Below are 20,099 nucleotides of genomic sequence, written 5' to 3' on the forward strand. Positions count from 1 at the left end.
TTTTTTTTTTCCATTGGGAGGAGGTGAGTGAGTGAGGATAAAAATATTTACTTAGGGACCACCTAGGCCAGGTCTAGAAACTCCTGAGCCAGGTGGGAAACTTCAACCCAGTGAGAGTTCTCTGTTTTTGTTGAAGAAAAAGCAATCGCAGATGGACAGCCCAGGAGCACGGGAGCAGACGCCTGAGGCGCGAAGGCCTGCAGCAGACCCAGGGACCACTGCCCTCTTGTGCTTTTCCATTGCCTCACTTTACAGATGACAAACAGCCCAGCCACTTGTTTAAAGCTCAGGGTTTTCTTTTTCCTCCTTCTCCTCTCTTACCCTTGTTTTTTCTCTAAAAAGCCACAAGAGTGTTAGGTGATTTTTCCCTCCCTGCCTGGGGAACATTTATTACAGATGCTTAATCTTTCCCCTCTCCTTGGGGCAGCTCAGGCCCTCGTACCAGGAGCTGAATCTTTGCCTTGGCAGGAATGCTGCCCACACATGAGGAGTAGGTGCTTTTCAATCTAGCCTGGTCTATAAGGCAGGCAGGCGTGGTAAAGAAACACAGCCTGCGTACCGAGCAAGCAACAGAAATCCGAAACCATGGACTGGGTGCAAACAAAATGAAAGGATCTCTTCATGCCTTTGAGGAACTTCCAGACACATGTGCATACACAAAGGAAAAAATAACGTTTTTGCCAGCAGATGTGTAAACCCCTGTGATTTTCATTTTTCAAGGAATACTCTTCATATCCATAATATTATTTCATTACGAAAACAGAGTTCACGAGAAATTCAAAAACAGAATTTCACGAGATTCTTGGGACATTGGGCAGCTGGTGTGACTTTCAGTTTCCAGCTATGGAAACAGAGAAGTTATGGGACTAGACCAGGGTCATGTAACTTATTTGTGTCAAGGTGGGCTCAAAATCTCAACCTGCTAGCTCCCACTTCTGCGATTTCCCCCCCTCCTAATAAGCTTCCCTGTATTGGAGACTCTCTTTGCCAGGTCCTGTTCTAAGCCGTCAACCTGCATTATTTCCCTGAATCCTCATTAGGGTCCTGCAGTCAGGACTGTTACTACTCCTGTCTTGCCGATAAAGAAACCGAAACTTCTGATGACACAGCTAGTGGTGAAACCAGAATTGAAAACTAAGTCTCTCTAACTCAACAACTCTTCTATATAACCCTATGTTAGATGCCAAGATTCTGTTTGGGTGAAAGGATGCAGAGCAAAACAGCGGTTAGTGTCAAGAGGACTTCATCAAGCAAATTTCTTTGAGGATGTGACCTTTGGAGTCCGCTTAGGAATGGGAAGATAATGAGCATATTCATTGCACAGTTAAAATAGGTGAAGCCTTTCAGAAGAGACACTAATCTAGTGTTTCCTCCACGAACGGGGTGAGTCTCTCATTTTACAGGAAAGGGACTGAGGCTTGGAGAGGCCGGATACCCGCCTGTGGTCCTGCAGTTAGGACTCTGATAGCATCAGGATTCACGTGCAGGTTGGCTCGGCCTCAGACGACTCACGTGTCTCTACTTGGCCGTGCTTCCTGGTGCTAGGAAGGTGACCACAGTCCATATTGCATGTGAAATCCACAAGGTTGGGCATGATCTGGTGGTTTACAGGGGGCCTGCAGGAACTTTTTTGATTGCAGCCACTGTATCTGTGTTGGATAACACAGAATATAGCTCAGATGTTTAAGGGGAAAAAATGTCTAGAACTTAGCAACAATAGGATTTCATCCTCTCTCTCTTCCCAGAAATGTGTTGTAAATTTTCTTTTGCACTATAGCAGCACATACAACTGTACAAATTTCTATTATTTCGTTTGCTTCCAATTCAGTTGAGATTTCTATCACGTTGTTGATAGATGCAAATAGTCCCTTGTTTGTCCCTCTGAGACTACATTTGCAGCGAGCCATGTTATGATTGCTAGCATTTTTTGAGTACTTACAATGAGATAGCCTATGCTGGCTTACGTTACCAACCGTGCAAGGCGCATATCATTTATTCCAACTTTAAGATGAGGTAACTAAAGCCAGAAGAGGTTATATAATTTGCTTGGGTCACGCAAGAAACGAATCTCAGAACTGAGATGTGAACTTGGGTCTCTGTGATTCCAAAACATTCTCTGTCATCTGACGGTAACTGGGTAGGCTTTATATGGACATAGTGGGGAAAGTCTTTTAAGGTTGTGTTTGTGTATTTTAATTTGAGAGAATAAATAATAGGCAAGGAGATGGCATGATGGAAATGGTGCCTGGGCAAGGTGGGCAGAGACTGGAGGTAAAGAAAACCTTTATTTGGAGGCCATGAGTAGTAATGGGAATGTGGAATATTGAGGATCTGGAGAAGGGTGGTGGCTGTAGAAAGAGAATATGGTGTCTTGGGACCAGTAGACTCTATAGAAATAGTTGGTTCGGTTTTAATCATAACTAAAGGGGAGGGAAGAGCTGAAATAAACACGAAAGGCAAGTCTTCAGCAGGTATAGTGACAGTATTTTTTCCTTTTTTAAAAAAAAGAGTTTAGATTGGTATGAAGGTACACGTTTGGGTTACACTGTTTTCATTTCAGAGGTAAAGTTCAAGCTGTAGTTGAGCTCTTCCCCCGGGGGGGTGTGGAGGGACATGCTGAACACCCTCACATTGTGCACATTAGGTGAGATCCCCCCAATCACCTTCCTTCTTCTCCCCTCCCTCCTGCCAGACTATATTTATGTTGTTTCTTTCTTGTGTGGGCATGTATTTATTTATATATTGGTTTTATATTAGTACTGTGTAAATTAGATACTTTCCCCCCATTCTTGAGATACTTTACTAAGAAGAATGTGCTTCAGCTCCATCCAGGTAAACACAAAAGATGTGAAGTCTCCATCTTTTCTTATGGTTGGATAGTCCTCCATGGTACACATACACCACGGTTGGTTAATCCGTTCACGGGTTGATGGGCACTTGGGTTGTTGCTTCCACATCTTGGTGATTGTAGTCACGGTATTCTTAATGTCACTGTGAGAAAGAAGGGGATTGGCAATGATGAAATGGCTTTTGAAAGTCAGCAGTAAGCAGAGAGGGCTGGAGGCAGGTCAGTCACTGTGAAAGGTTGGGCCACATGGCCACATGCAGTTGTGCCAGGGCCTCTATAGTTGGCCATAGGGGGATGAGAGATCTTCCTTGGATGGGAGATTTCGCCATCACCAGCCCCTCCCTAGACATGAATGCAGCCTTGAGTTCATGTTGGCTAAGAGCTGGAAGAGGATACTGGAGGCCACTGAGGGAAAGCACCTGTGCTGAGCTGTGTGTGTGTCTGCACCCCTGGCACGGCAATGCTGTTCTCTGTGGTCACAGCCCTTCCCCACCTCCCTACAGGCCCAGCCTCCCTGAACTGTAGGAGCTGAGAAGACTGACTGGAGCTGTCCAGCTCCCAGGGTTGGCAGGAGCATGCTATCCAATCCCATCACCTCCTGAGGAGGAGTTAGATCTTCCATCATTCCGTTTACCTTTCATTTATATCTGTTCACCACAGCACCTTCTCTGTCACTGACTAGCATGTTGAGATCATTTATGGCTCTACTCTGTTCCCCGGGATATTTTTACATATGTTTTCTAGTCTGAATTATTGACAAGCGCTACATTTACGCCTGTCTGCAGATGCCTATGCACACATTCTAGAAAGTTCCATATGATATATATATATATATATATAGGCCAACATAATGTTTCTTAACATCTGGAATCAACATTTTTTTTTTTTTTGCAGTTTTTGACTGGGGCTGGGTTTGAACCCACCACCTCTGGCATATGGGGGCCGGCACCCTACCCTTTTGAGCCACAGGTGCTGCCCCTGGAATCAACATTTTTAAGTTGGGAAATTTCACCCATTTCCACATTTACAATTTCTTTTAAAAAGGTAAAGAGCTCTGGCAACCCTGGGTTAACACTCCACATGCCAGGAAGTGGCTGGAGCTGGATTACTGCTGCTCCCTTCACACATAGTAGTTTGTCTCTATTTCACCACAGTCTCCCCCACTCCCTATTGCCTACATTTATCTCACATAGATGGGCCCTACAGGCGTTTAACTTTGAGATCTCAATCCATGGTAATGATATTGGTATAATAGAAGTTGGGTCATGCCCAGAGGGCATGAATACATCTAGGTGATAGGTACAACTAAATTCCAGTTCTTTCCCATTCCTATATATATATATATATATATATTCATTTTTTATTTCAGTTTAATATGAGGATAAAAATGATTCGGTTAAAACTTTCCTTGTTATTTGTTTTCTTCTCCTAATTACTTACATTTTTCCCCCCAAATGCTCAGCACCTCACAAATGTTGACCTCCAAGATATTGTCCTCCCCCCTCCAACCACAGCATAATGTAGTCCCAGGTTAGCCTCCTTCCACCAGGACCTTCATGCCACACTGCCTCACTCATAGCTCCCTGGCACAAGCAGAGAGATCTCACCAGCTGACTCAGGGAGATATCAGTGACATGGTCATCACTCAAGTCACATGTTGGCAGAGGAAAATGCAAGAAAAAGAATGTGGTGAAATGAAGTAACAACTCTGATTATGCAGGAAAAGCCATGAGACACTGTGAATGGAGTGGAGGCTAATTCATGGAAGGCAGAATACGGAAAGATTACAGGACTGGACTTGCTCGTAGGGTGATGGAAAGCCGTGCTGGCATTTAGGAGTGATGTGGCCACACAGCATGATCAGCCTGGAGAGGTCATTTGGGGGCAGGGAAGGAGACAGTCTGGGGAGGACAGAGATCTGAGGTCAGGGACCCACTTGGGAAGCAGTGGCAGGGCATTTCCAGGCTGAATGTCTAGTGCCATCTCTGCTCACCCAGTGTGCAGCCTTCTGGCTGGGCCTCATTCCTCATCCATGACCTTCAGATATCTGTAAAGCATTAGTCCTCTATTAATCTTTAGGCTCCTACTATTCTCCACCTGCTGTTTCCATCATGAGGGTGCAGAAGGCACAGAACCCTACTCCCGTGGTTGGAATCTTCCCTAGTTAGCACCATCAGCCATGCAGGGTGTGTTGAGTCAGCATCACTGCAGAGAATAAGAGGGAAACCTGGGGCCACATATCCACAAATAATAACAATGTCTAAAAGGCTGATTTTTGTGGACATGTGCCAGTTATACTTGTGCCCTGTGATGGTTTTCCTGGATTTAGATTCATCTTTTTGGCAAACCAGAAGCGGCATCATATGAGGAAGTTGCTGGGATGGAGATGTCCCCAGAACTTCTCCCACCAGGTAATGCGCCCTTACCTGAGGCCCCTTCAGAGGAGACAGTCTTAAAAAGCCCAGGGTATTGACAAACACTCACAAACTGACTCATTGCTGTTCAGTTCTTGAGTATACATGCCATGTTTCTACTATATAAAAGGCCTCTTCTTACATAGTAAAGAGATTTTATAAAAGAAATGCAGTGTGGGGCCTTCCACTGAGGAGAGTCTGCTCTGGTAGAAGGCCTTCCATGTGATTCTATGCACATGTACCAATGACTAAATCGGCGTGGTAAGTATTTAGGAAGATCTGTCAAAAGTGGTGTGGAAGCTGAGCCTGGGGAGTAATAGAAAGTTCATGGACCGACTAACACCAGAGCTGAGCCTGTGTGTGTGTGTGCATGTGTGTGCAGGCATGCATGCATACGTGTGTGCCCGTGTGTGCATGTGTGTGTAGACATGTGAGTGCATACGTGTGTGCGTGTGTGTGTGTGCATGTGGGTGTGTGTGTATGTTCTTCTTGGACCATCTCCATCACCAGGGTGACTGGCCTCACTACATGTTTGCCCCAGATCAGCCACAGAGGTATCTTGTTATTATTTCCTTTTATGTACTTGCCATTTTTTCCTATTGTACAGCAGCAACATCTAGATAGTTACCTTGACTTCTCTATTTTCAAAACAAAAAAAAAATGTAGTTATACTTCAAGGTCAAGAGTAAGGGCTCTGGGCTCCATTTTCTCCTCCACTCCCATTAATCGGTAGGTCCATAGGTAAGTCACATCTTCTGAGCCCAAACCGTGCCATCTGTTGGGGATTCATCCTGATCCCTTGCTGCACAGAAAGATGCGGGAAGCAAGTCCGCCCTCACCAGCCATATTGGCAGACCTGTTTGAATGAGCACTTATACTATGCCATGATTTAGGTGAAGTATTGGAGCCCATACAAAGCAGTGTTCAACCTGGTCTACCCTTAACAAATGGGCTTCCAAATAGGTGTGCGCACAGTGTGTGCCTCCTTTGGCACATTCCCTGAGATTTCATTCTAAAAAGAAAGCCAACCCCAGCCCTTAAAGTGTAGGCTGAACACAGGCTCGCTGGACTCTCAAAATGACACCATCTCCCCTCGAGTCCCCACCAGACTTCTAGGAAACAGCCAGGCAGCTCCTCCAACCAATCCAGCGGCCCAAGTAATCCAGTCCGAAGCTTCAACTAAGCATCTTAACTAAATAATTGTTTCCCTGATTAATATTCAGCATCTGCGGGGCCCCAAACACACCCCTTTCAACCTTCCTCTCTCTCTGTCCTTCCCACCCTGTCTCCTTTCAGATATATATTCCAATCCCACCCCTTTCAGGGATACAAAGGCCAACTCCAGTCTGATCACAGCATCATCGATACACTTGTTTTCTCCCCACCGAGCACCTCCTAAGTCATTCTTCGCCATTTCTTTCATTTCTTCAAAGAGATCTCTTTGTCGGCAAGCGTGTGCGGTATTTCCCTGCCTCTCCTCTTGACCCTGTGCGGAGATCTGGACAGTCCCGGAGCCAGGCCGTGGGAGAGGCAGCCATGCTCAGCCTCCCTGGATAAAGCCAGGGTTTCCTTGGCAACGGGACTGTGTGGACACTCGCAAAGGGGTTTCCCTCCACCCCCCAAGTCCTCTTTCAACTCAAGAGCTCAGACCTGTGTCTCTCATGGAGGCGTCTCTAAACAGGGTAGGAAAATGACAGTTCTGAATATAAGTAATTGATGTTTGGAGACAATTGTTTCGCATTCAACAGGCAGGAAAATGTGAGTGGAGGGTGGGTGAGTGAATTCAGGGGCAAGCTGGTGAGCATCCCCGGTCAGGCAGGGGGGAAGCGGGTTTTGTTTCCGTGATCAGGGAAGTCTTGATCCGAACTGGTTTGTAAAGTGGGTGTTTGTCTTGTGGGAAGTGGGGCAACGGGGAAGGATGGAAGAAAAGATGTTGCTAAAAGCAAGTTTTTACCTTGCTTTCTGATTTCTCCCTCATTCTTGGCTTTTTATTTGTATAAAAACAAAACCAGCAATTGCTTATTGATATGTAAATGCCAACTCTTGCTCAGTATTTCTGCGGGTGCAATCCCCCCTTCTCTCTCTCACTGCTTGTGGACTTTCTTGTCATGATGATGGGGAAGAAATGACTTCTTTGAAGTTGGGAGTGAACTTTTCTTGCAGGAGATCATCTATGAAAGGCTGAGCCAGGGCCAGGTGGGATGGGACTAAATGGGACATATGTCGGCTCCAAACCCTGTATGTAACATGAGTGGTATTTGAATCCTGATCACTGCCCTGGTTGTTTCAGAAAACCTCAACTGTGCCTCTGGTTGATGGATGAAATGTCTGTATTGACTTGGTTAAAAGCTTCTACAGTTATCCAGAGGTTATCATTAAGGTCCTGGCTGAGGGCCTGGCAGGGGGATAGCGAGGGGAGGAAATAATCCAGCTCCTTCACTTTACCCCAGGGCTTCAGAGGAGGTGAGAACCATGTTGGGAAGATCCTAAGGGGTGACCTTCCAGCTTCAGGTCTGTGAAAGAAGCAGAGATGCGTGCGAGTAAAGGACGGGGATGAAAGGAAGAGGCCAGAGCACTGTTAACTTCCCTTCTCTTGTCTCTTTCTCTTCCCCTCTTTGTCTTTTTAAAAATCACATCCAGAGTGAGGCCTAAGCATAGCTGTTTATGGAGCTCTGAGGCAGGTGCTTTGAGTTACTGTCTGAGTTTAGACTGGCTACTGCATTAACCTATTAGCAAACATTCCAGTAAAATTTTCTTATTCCTTTCATTCGGTGTTCAAACTCTTTGAGAGGAGAGGACCTACATGGTTTCTGTTATTGCACCCCCAATTCTAGCCAAGTGTATGTGATGTGCTCAGTCAGTGTTAGGACAGAATTGACTCTGGAGTGAGCAGCGTGGGTGTTATTAGTTTCCCTTTGCCATGGGTAGCACAGAGTGTGGATCTGGGACCAGTCTTGTGAACAGAGACTCAGACCTGGCTAACTCTCTATAGAGGGAGCTGGAGATGGGAAAGGATGCGGCAAGGTGATTTGCACCAAGTCATGTAGCTGGTTAGAGTCAGGGCTGTGACTGGGACCCAGGTGCCTTACTCCTACTATCCTTTTTTTTTTTTTTTTTTTTTTTACACCAGGAGTAAGCAGACTATGGCCCCACAGGCCAATCCCATTGTCTGCCTTTATAAATAACATTCTACTGGAACACAGCCATGCTCATTCCTTTATCTACTGTCCGTGGCTGCTTCAGCACTGGGACAGCAGAGTTGCCTAGCTACATCCATATGGGTCACAATAGCTAAAATAGTCACTTGCGAGTCCTTCACAGACAGAATGTACCAGCCCCTGGTCTAACCATCCTGTCATGGCTCTGTCATCTTTAGCTTAGATATTGACAACTAGGAAGGATTGGCCCTCTCCAGGTTCCACAACAGGGTGACTCAGAGGTTCTTCTGGGGAGGGTGTAGTCCTGGGAGAAGATCACAGTGAGAGACTCAGGCTGTTGGGAGCCACCAGGAGTACACTGTCACTTGGGGAGGGCACACAGGGGAGAGGAAGGGGACTGTGGACACAGTGTCTGGGTGGGGAGGAAAGGAATCCTACACCCTGGCCCTCAGCTATTTCAGAGCCCATAGAAGGCTATCTGAAACAGGTGAGGGGAGAGTGGAGGGCTCAGGAAACAGGTGAGGCAACAGCTTTATGTGACCTCCTCAACTTGTATAGGTGCTGATGAATGGGTGTGTCTGGAAGAAATTTAGCAGGAAGTGCTGGTGCCCAGGGCTCCTCATCACCTCCTGCCCCCACATGAGGCTTGTGCTTCTTTATCAGACCACAGAAAAATGCATTCAGGCCTTCCTGAAGCCTCCTCTTTCCTCTCTCAAGCTTTTAGGAATGTATGCAGACCAGGGTGTCTTACTATATGGGCTGTTTCTCTGCCTGAGACTCAAGAAGTGCACAGGTTGACTTTAGTCTCTTTGATCTCCACGTTCTCACTGATACCCCTATATAGAGGCTTCTACAAGGACTCAACTGCCCCTAACCCTACACATGCGTTCTGTCCTAAAAAGTGATTTTTTACTTACTTAAAGGATTTCATCTTGTGTTTGAGAGTGTATTTAGAGGTGTAAACCTGGAGGTTGAAAGCAATGGGGGCTTCCCTTGATTGGGTATGTGGAATCCAAACTTCAGCTTAACCCCTAGTTGTTACTCTCTGTTCTCAGCTTCAGACTTCAGCTTGTTGCCTTAAGCAGAGGAAACCGGGTTACACGGTTCTTCAACTCCAGGTAATACAAATACAGTGCCATGTGTTTCTTGGCACTCTTAACTTTCCACTCAGCCTCCATGGAGAACACCCCAGCTTTAGAGAATGCTGGATAATCTACCAGATCCATTGGCCATGGTGGTTCAGAGCTCAGTAGGTCCCTCCCACTGATGCAATGAACAGATGTGCTCATTTTTGGCTTGCTGGGAATGTTCTGGGCATTTGAATACCATGGATTCAGGGTTGGATGCAGTGACCTAATGCTGTGTAGCTTTGTCCTAGCTACACAGACAAAACAACTGTCCCCACATACACTCCAAGGGTCTTGCCTAATTCCTAGAAGTAGTTTAGTCCCCATGAGTTCAAGGAGTATGAGAGCTCAATTCCAGCATAAGTTGGTCCTCCCCAACCAAGACCTTTCTCAACTGACAATTCCCTTCCCTTTGCTTTCTTACACATTGGTGTTTAAATGGGGTTATGGCTATAGCAGAACTGGTTAATAAAACTATAAGAAAAAGCCAGCAAATCAGAAACACTGCTAGTTGGTGTCCGTGTTAGTAGCCTTCATCAAACCACTAGAGACTCTGGGCAAAACCATGAAGCTAGAATAGCCCCCACCTTCTTGGGTCAAAATTCCATCAATATAAGAAACCACTGAAATCAATTGAGCAAACAGATTCAAGGGGGTGGAGGTGGACAACTAAACAGTATGTAGAGAGGAAGGGGATGTTATACTGGTAGACAGAGCCCAAGCTAAAAATAAATGATTTTTTACAAGTGTGGGTAACTTTACTGAGACTTAAAATCATGAGATACAGCACGTGTTTTCCCCCTAACATTAAAGCTTTGAGGACATTGGATCTGCCTCATGTGAAAAGCTACAGAAAAGGAAGGTATCTGTGAAAGCTTTTAAAATGATGGCCATATTTCAAGTATAATAATCATCAAGAATATTGAATGCCATCAGAAATAAACTGATATGGGATTGCTTTATTTAAAGCAGTTTAGTCATTTGTGTTGCCCCTTAAAAAGATTCCTTAGCGCTCTTACTGAAAACATCTACCACCATCTAGGAGTGGTCTAGGCAAGGAGAATGAGAAGAAAGGAGCCAATTTTGCTAGATTCAGTCTAGTGTGACAATTCCCTGTACCTTTCTAGTGAAAGAAGTCATCATTTATTTCATATTTCATCTATAGTCAGAAAATGATATTCAATACAAAGCATGGCATTTTGTTTTGTGTTTAATTGGGCTTGGAAGCAGCTGATCAGCTGAACGGGCCAAGATGGTGCCCTGATAAGGTCTCACAAGTCTGTAATGACCTGATATTCATAATTCAGATTGGACGTCTAGCACACAGCCCCAGCTCTGTCTCTAGTTTGCTTTTAATTTCAGCTTACCACAGTTAGCCTGAGCAGAGGGTAGGTACTTCTGTGAGTTCCTGATATTTCTTCAACAATGCTATTTTTTAAAGAAAAAATTCAGGTTAATGTGAGGGTTCAAACAACCAAATCATGATACTTAAGTTTGTTAGGTAGAGGCCCTCTTGTAGTTATGTCCAGCACCCCAAAGATGCACCATAAACCCCTACATTGTGCCCATTCAGTGGGAGTACACCAAACCCACCCTCCCCCTCCTTTGACTCCCCTCCCTGCAACTTGAATTGAAATGAGTTTTTCTCCTATAAGGGCATGAATTTGATCTATTGGCTTCATATTAGTACTGAGTACATTGGATATTTGCTTTTCCATTTTTGTGATACTTTACTGAGAAGACTGTGTTTCAACTCCATCCAGGTTAATACAAAAGATCTGAAGTCACCATCTTTTTTATGACTGAATCGTTTTGCACGGTATGCATATAGCACAGTTTGTTAATCCATTCCGGAGTTGATGGGCAACTCTTAAATGAATATGAGATGTTCATCATTATCTTGGTCCAGCCAGCACATATGTCCCCAGATATAGTTTTGTTCCCATTTTATATGATGTTGCTAAGTAATTCTGCTTGTGCAAAGTGCACACAGTACATTAGAGACACACTCTAACCTCCACCCTCCCTCTTTCTGAGACACACACATTCATAACACTTTAGCCCCAGTAGTTAGTGCTTTTCTTAAACATTGTCAGTTTTGTAGTCTGACTGAATGATTTTGCATTTGTGGTTTGTGTTATATTTTTGTTCATTAGACAGAAAGGTGATGGGGCAGAGAGAAATGGCACTGTCAAATTTCCTGCATGTTGTCAGAGCAGGGATAGTAATGGAAATTGAATTTTTAAATTATATAATATAAACTAGGGGCTGAAGTGTAGGAGAAATGAGAGGATTTGGCCAGGAGAGGTGGGGAGGGAGGGCAGGGCAGGGAGCTGGGAGAGGTGGGCCATCTGGTGTTACTCTCCTGCGGCGTGTTTGCAGAGCAAAATAGTCAGGGTACTTTGTCAAGGTACAGTCTGCTTTTGCAGACACAGATGGAGTAAAGGGGAGATTAATACATGTGGTTCTAACCACCTCTCATATCTTTACAGCTAAACATTATTTATAGAAATCAATTAGTCTTCTGTCTCTGCAATTTTATTACAAGGTTCTGTCCAAGTTTCTGGCAAGCTCTTTAAGAGGATGATTGATGGTAAACTTTCAGAATGAATAAAAAATGAACCTTCCCCTAGGAATTGGTGTAGTGGAGAGAAAGGTAAATGATAAAAATTACAAACTCTGCAAGTTACTAGGAAACTAATGTAGGATCAGTGTGGTCCTTGTTATACTGTGTTTCCTTGTAACTAGCCTACCTTTCTCTCTCTCTCTCTCTCTCTCTCTCTCTCTCTCTCTCAACACTCAGCTGTCTGTCTGCTATGGAAACTTTAGGAGAGCTTGATGCCTACAACTGAGCTTGTGGGAAAGTAAAGGTTTATTCATTTGCCAAGCTAGTAAATGCCACTTTGATTACTGATACTCATAAGAGATAAAGAGTTCCAGGAAAAATGGAACAGAGCTCTCATGTTTTGTCTTATGGAAACTTTTATAAGAGATGGGAGCTGCCGATTGCCTCTTCTAAATGAGTCTAGGAGCCAAGTAATGCTAAGTATAAGAATCTCGTTACAGTGAACTCCACCGACGATGCCTGGTTGATTGATTCTGAAATTCTGGTCTTGGCAGTCTGCTACCAAAGATCACACCCCATGGCACCCCAGGCTTAGAAAGGAAACAGGGATAATGCCTTGAAGGTGAAGAAGGAATGATCAAATAAAACAAAATTCTAAAGCCAGGAGAGGCCAGGAGACAGGGGCACGGGATGTGCAGGTTCTAACTCCACTGAATCTTGGGGTGAGAGGTTGTTGTATTTTGTTACCTACTTTAAAAGGATAAGAGGGTTCTTTTGACTCGCATACTTGAGTTGTTGGTGGTGATGAAGGGCAAGTAAAATCAGAGGGGATTGTGCACCACCTTAAGAACTATAAAGGAAGCTGGGAAGTTTCCTAACCTCATTCTACCTCAGTTACCTCCTCTGTAAATTAAATATAATAATAGTACCCACCCCAGACAGTGCTATGAGGATTAAACACGAGTTCTACTTAGGTACCATCATTAGCGTTAAGAGGATTCAAAATACATTTTACCATTTTCTTAAGACCTGGCATTGAGTATAGAATTTTTTCCTATTTGTTAAATGTTAAATTTTTCTGAGAAGGTTCTAGATAAATTTAATAGGTAAAGCAAACTTTAAGTTTCTTTTTTACCCCACTCTTTATTATTTTCGTATTTTCCTGAATATAGTGGAAGCTCAATAATCACTTTTTAAAATTCACTACGTTTAAATGGAATCTTCCCTGTGCTTGAGCAGCTGATATAAATTTATACAGGCTTTTCTTGATACAATTGAATAAAGTATGAATAAGTAATGTCAAAATCTTCTGTAATTTCAAACATTATATATAGAACATCTTTCATCGTGTAGTTTGATGAGATCATCTAACAATATCTGACACATGCGTTCAGTGAACATTTATTGAATGGTGAATGAATGCATAAAACCTATAAAAGAGAATACAAGAGAATTACACAAGGAAAAGATTTTAAATAAAACTTGCATTAACTTGTCTTTTAGGTTTCAGTGGGGAAAAATTGCATGAATTAAATTAGAAACATAATTACTTGAAAGCTATAGAAAATGTGTCCTTCTAAGTTAAAACAATTTATAAAAGATTTGAGACAGATCTCAAAATTTAAGAAAATGCCCCCAAACTCTGCTTATAAAAGTGCAGGATGCAGGAAGCAGCACGGAGTGTGTTGTAGAAACTATTTACCAGCCTTTACTATCTGGTCAGCACCATGAATGAGTTTCTATCATCCTAAGTCCCAGGAAAGAGTCTGATTGGCCTAACGTTGGTCACATGTCCCTCCCACCCTCAAGTGTAGGAAGAACAGAGTGTCTTATTTAGAGTCTCACTAAGAGAAAAGGAAACTGAGCAGAGGTCGTTCTCCTGAAAAAGATTAGGACTCTGCAACCAAATCAAAAATGTTCACATATAAACTTAATATCTATATCTAATACGGATGCAAGTGCGTTATCTTCCTAGGGCTGCCTAACAACCTGCCCCAGACTGAGTAGCATCAATAAGAGAAATGTATTATCTCATAGCTCTGGAGGCTGGGAGTCCAAAATCAAGACATCGCCAGGGTTGGTTTGTTCTGAGAATTGTGAGGGAAGGGTCTGTTTCAGGACTCTCTTCTCGGCTTCTAGATGGCCATTCTCTGCCTGCCTCTTTACATGGTCTTTCTTCTGTATGTGTCTGTGTCCAAAATTCCTCTTGTTATAAGAATAGAGTCATATTAAATTAGGATCCATCCAAGTGACCATATTTTAAATTAATTACTTCTTTTACTTCTTTAAAGATTCACTCTCCAAATACAGCTCTGTTCTGATGTACTGAGGTTAGGAATCCAACATATAAATATCACAATTCAGCCCATAACGGCATGCTGTAAACAAAAGTGAGCAGATATGTCGATCAACAAACACCCATCGCATCTAGAGCACTTTGAGTGGAAACGAGTAATTGTTCAGCAAGGTCTGCAGAGATAGTTAATGTTCCAAATTTGCTATTTGAGCTAATCAGAACAGAGATAAACAGGTTTCTTCTTTTCTATTGTTTCTCTTTTAGAAACATATTTGAACCCTGACAAACGAGCACTGGTAACCACTTTACTTGAGATGCCAATTTTGCCTATAAAATTTTTCAGAGAGATTTTTCTAACAGCAGAGCCAAGCAGAAATGACTCATTATTACCTCCACTACACATACAGATTTTCTCTTGGCCTCTGGCCACTGTTTAGACTTGACGCTGTCCAGCCTTGAGTAATACATGAAGCAAATAATGGTCATGTAGTGATGCAGAAAGCCCTGGCTGACTCCTGAGCTATCTAGCTTTCTTCCTAGTACTTCAAGCCCTCCTAGTTTACAGTTCTATGATTCACGTCTTCTGGACTCAGAAAACATGGTCTTCTTCCATGACCTATGTCTACTTTCACCAGACTTCATCCTCCATACCTATGTCTCCTATGGAAGATGTGCTCTCGGCAACAGGTCTCCATGGGCCTAAGAACAGAGAGGTAGCTTGCTCCTGAAAGTTTAGAGGTCATTTGTGCTGTTGACATCTTTGTAGGTCAAGGGAGAGATGGCAAAGCAGTGCCACAAGGCCTGGTCATTGACGAGAACTTTTTCATCCATCTCTGCTTAAGAGTGTTCATCTTCCTTTTCCTTTTCTTCCAATACCTGTGAATATTAATCCACCAGGCTTAGAAGGCAAGCCAGAGAAACACACAAGCAACATGACTGAAGCTACCAGCTCCCATCCGTGAAGAAGAAAGCATCTAAACACGTTTCAGTTTATTATTCTTGATTCAGATATAGGCATACCATGATGTGTTCAGTGTGGTGTGTGGGTTTTGGTGTTTGTACATATTATCACAGTATTTGGTTGGATCTTCAGTAGCAGTAGTGGGCATGACTTTTATGTAAAAAGCATCCCTCCGTGTGAATCAAACAGTAAAATTTGGACTCTCGCAATCTGTCCTCTATCCATATCCCCAGCCTTATCTTTTTTATTCCCCTCTGCTCTGGCCACACACTCTGATCACCATAGTTTTTTACCCTCTGTGTTTTTGTATCCACTGCTCTCTTGGATCAGGGGGCAGGATGCAAGATTGGCCTTGCATCCTGCCTCCTTCTACACCCAGATAACTTCTAATCATGCTTTGCCCATCAGCCTGAACAGTGGCTGCTCTGGGAATTCTTCTCTACCAATTATCTTTCTCCTTGGTCTCAATTAGATGCCCTTCCTCAACATCCCACAATGCCCTGTCCATCTCTCCTGTATCTACTCTCATACTGTATCATAATTCACTGTTAGTTTGTCTGTTTCTACTCAAACTGTGAGCTCCTTGAGAGTGAGGACTATCTCACCTCTTGTTCTCCAGCCCTTGACATATGATTAATGTTTAATGGATAGATGAACAATTGAATGTATTAAAATGAAAAAAAAAAGAATAATCAGAGACACAGCTTTCTGAATATCAATAAGCTAGAAGTTCTGAAAGTCATTTCATCTGAAAATAGAAAAGTCCTTTTATTATATGGCTAAATGCTCTTCAGATTCCAAGTTGAAAATAGCCTGTGATCCCCAAGTTATTCTTGGGGGACCCCATCACAAAGTTTAGCCCATTTCTCAGGATAATGCATCAGTTTGTCTCTATAGAAATCTGTTCTATCAGCTAAAAATACTTGTTGGTGGGCAGTGCCTGCGGCTCAAGAAGTAGGGTGCCGGCCCCATAAACTGGAGGTATCAGGTTCAAACCTGGCCCTGTCCAAAAAAAAAAAAAAACCTACAAAAAAAAACAAAACTTGGTGATGATAACTCTTGAACAAGCCACAATGGGAAAAAAAATTCCAGTATGGACTGCCAAAGTTATAGGATACTCGGAAGAAATGGTACTATAGAGAACATGTTATTATGATGCAGTGAAAAGTGTGCTGGACTTAAAGCCAAAAGCCAGCAAACCAGGTCCCCACCATTTGCTAGTTGAGTGACACTGCACAACTATTGTTTCAGAGCCCACCTAGCTTGAATTCGTCAAGTAAAATGGAGTTCAATCAAGTTGTCTTTAAGCTCTGTGTCAATATCAAAATGAAACTGATATTGCTTGAGTACCTGCTATGTGCCTGTCATCATCCTGTTATGTTGGGTGTCTAGTGGACCCCAACCTGGGACAGTGGCCAGCAAGGGAGATGGCACTGAAGAAAGCATGAAACTTACACCAAACTTAGTGCATACAACTGGAAGCCTATAAGGGCATACACTGTGTCATGTGCCTGGGGGCAGCATGAGAACAATGCAGACCTGTTCTGTTTCCTGGAGTCTTTTTGTTGGGTACATAACAGAGCGTATGTGCAAAGATGCATAGCAGTCAATAGTCAGCAGTCAAGATTAAAAATGAGGGAGGGGAGATTATAGCCCCCAGGAAGGTTGGGTAAAGGGTAAACAGAACATAGGGTAACGGAACATCTGAAGAGGCCAGATAAAGGTGCAAGCAGGAGAGTAGGGGGGAGAGCAAGTCTCATCTCAGGCAGACATCTCGGCTTCTCTATCCTAAACCACTAGGTGATGGCCTCAGCTCACCTGCACTGCTGATTTCCCCTTGCAGGATAGCCACGCAGACATTCCCCTGACTGGGCACTTTACCCTGAGTTGGAAGGTCCATGAGGAATTCAGCCTGTCTGCCTCCCACATTGTTAAATATATATAAAGATAAGGAAACCTGGTGCAGATTCCCTCAAGGTCACATAAGATCTATTTCTTTCTATTCGATCACCTGTCATCATTGTCCATCTCATGACTAAACATTGTAATTATTATTTGAAACTTTTCAAAATGACCTAGCTAGTAGTCCGTACCAATATAGCTGTGATAACAACTACATATTGTTATTCCATATTACACAAGACCCACTGTGATAGAGACTACTCACCATTCTAAGCAAGATTTTGTTTGGATGATGTAGAGCTTTTTCTGTGTCTCATCAACTTGTGAAGTGAAGTAGATTTGCCAAAAGGATTCAAATCAGTGTTGTCTGGGTAACATGGTATGCATACCCAAACTCCTCAGACTCCCAGTGGGAATCTATAAAGTGCCCGCACCAGCATTCGGCACCACGTGCCCTCTTGTCGCCTCTGAATGAGCTGTGTGGGATGCTTGGCGTCATATAGACCAAACATTCAGATGTTGGACTCATTAGTATTTTAGTTTTCATATGGGTGTTTGGCACTCAGAGGAACAGCCAACTTCAGCTTGGAATACAGCATCCAAGGACTGTTTAAACATGGGATTAGTCTGGGCCTTCTCCGGGGAAATGTTCTTTTCAACATCAGTTTCCAGAACAGTGATGTGATCCTGTGTATGAACAACATTGTCATGTTACTGTTACTAACAACAAGAATTCCTCCTCCTCTGTTGTCATCAGACTCATCCAACATTTTACCTCCACTACCCCCGTTCAGGTCCTAATTACATGATTTCTAATTCTGCTTCAGAATTTACCTGGCCCTTTCCTCCCTCTGTTTTCCACGTGCCAGTGTGTCTAGCATGTGCCCGCTGTCATTTCAGTGCCTTTTCCTGATGAAGAACACCCAGAGCTTCCCTCTCACCTGCATGATGGTTCAATTGCACAAGGGCGTCCGGAATCTGATGCTCACTCAGTCTGGAGGGAAAAAAGCACACTCAGGCCACAAAAAGGGATGGGATTAGATGCTCTTTGTTGTAGTTCCAGTTGTACAATCCAGCTGTGTGGCCTTGGCAGCGCGCTTTCCCTCGCTGGGTTGTAGTTCCTTTGAAGAGTTGCTTTCCCTTTCTGGATCTCAGTTCCTTTGAATGTGAGGTGAAGTGATTGGACAAGATCAGAGATGCCAGAGGAGCAGCCACCAGGCACCACCACTTTCCTAAAGTGCCCTTGAAATTCATCATTAATTGATCTTTGGGGTTTTTTCCCCGCTGAGCACTAATGAGCTTCAAAATCATCCATGCAGTCCTTTCTAACGGGTGCTGTTAACTTCTGAGATCAAAGGCCTTTGACCTCTGCTAGATGGGGTGATCTCTGAGGTTGCTTCCCACTCTGCTTTCCACTGCTCTCCAGCCTCTCTCTACCCTGGCCACCTACCACTCCCAACACAAAACCACACGGCAACCAGCAGCATGCTGAACATTTCCTCCAAATGCATGAGGATGCTGAAATGCCCTTTCATGTCACAGTCTTCCACCAAAATCCTACTGATCCCACAAAGCCCAGGGAAGCTCCACTGCCCCATGAAGCCTTTGGGCCCTCCACTCCCAAATCCCATAGCAATTTCTCATTCAATTGTAAGCATATCATAAGGACAAACCCTATACCAGTTCTCTGACCTTTTTGACTGCTATATTTAATATTTGTGTAGCTTTCTTAGCCCTCTACTAGGCTATAAACTCCTGAAATTTAAAATGTTCAAGTTCCAGTTCTTCCTTACTAAGACCTACCTCATAAACTTAGTGCAAAAGTTAAATCTATACACAGATACATGTTATATGTTATGTATACATATATGAAATATACAGGCATGTTATATACATGTATGTAAAGTGTATATATACATATAGGTAAAACTGAACAATTTGGCTCAAATATTAAAAAACATCTAAGTAATCATCAACAATAATACTAAGGGATAAAATACTTTTCAAGTGCCGATTTTGTGCCAAGGACTTCATATGATTATGGAAGCTGGCATGGTGAGAGAAGGTAGTGCAAACTTTGGAGCCTAATTCAACCTGGGTTCATAGCTCCATTCTTCCACTTTGGGTGACTTTGGTTGTGTTACCTGACCTCTCAGTATGTTCATTCCAAATATTCAGATTATTATACTACAGTACAATAACAACTCCAAAATCTCAAGGGTTTAACAAAAGTTTCTCATTCCTATTACATATCATCAGAGGTAAGATCCATATAGCACTCAGGGCTCCAGGCTGATACAACATTTGTATCAGCTGTGTTATCTGGAACACATGAAAGTCCCAGTGGTACAGCTGAGGAAGAAAGAGAGAGTGGAGGTTCTCACATGAGCAGTTAATGCCCAACACAGAAGTGACCTTATGTCACTTCTAGCCACAGACCCAACCCAAGCAGGCCTGGAGTGTATAGCCTTCCATGTACTCACAGGGAGGGGTGAACTAGATATTGGTGACCATATGAAAGCTATAACCTAATTATAGCCCAAGAAGCAAGAGGAAAGGGGAAGGAAGGGGAGAGGGGGAGGATGGGTGGAGGGAGAGTGATTGGTGGGACCACACCTACAGGGCATCTTACACGAGTCCATGTGAAATTTACTAGGTGTAGAATATAAATGTCTTAACACAATAACTAAGAAAATGCCCTGAAGGTTATGTTGACCAGTTTGATGAAAGCATTTCAGATTATGTGTAAAACCAGCACATTGTGCCCCATGATTGCATTAATGTACACAGCTATGATTTAATAAAAGAAGAAAGGGAGGGAGGAAGG

General features: G+C 43.4%; 1 protein-coding gene across 1 annotated transcript in view; it reads left to right on the forward strand.

Moving 5' to 3' along the window:
* Positions 1–6,894: 6,894 nt before the first annotated feature.
* The window catches only part of ANKFN1 (ankyrin repeat and fibronectin type III domain containing 1), a 270,947-nt gene continuing 257,742 nt past the window's right edge, over positions 6,895–20,099 (forward strand). The window contains exon 1 of the mRNA XM_003795557.1: positions 6,895–6,944. Coding sequence (XP_003795605.1) covers positions 6,924–6,944 — 21 coding nt within the window. The 5' untranslated portion in view covers positions 6,895–6,923. The remainder of the gene's footprint in view (positions 6,945–20,099) is intronic.

Source organism: Otolemur garnettii, unplaced genomic scaffold (assembly GCF_000181295.1).
Source record: "Otolemur garnettii isolate 467f Iridium unplaced genomic scaffold, OtoGar3 scaffold00094, whole genome shotgun sequence".
NCBI lineage: Eukaryota > Metazoa > Chordata > Mammalia > Primates > Galagidae > Otolemur > Otolemur garnettii.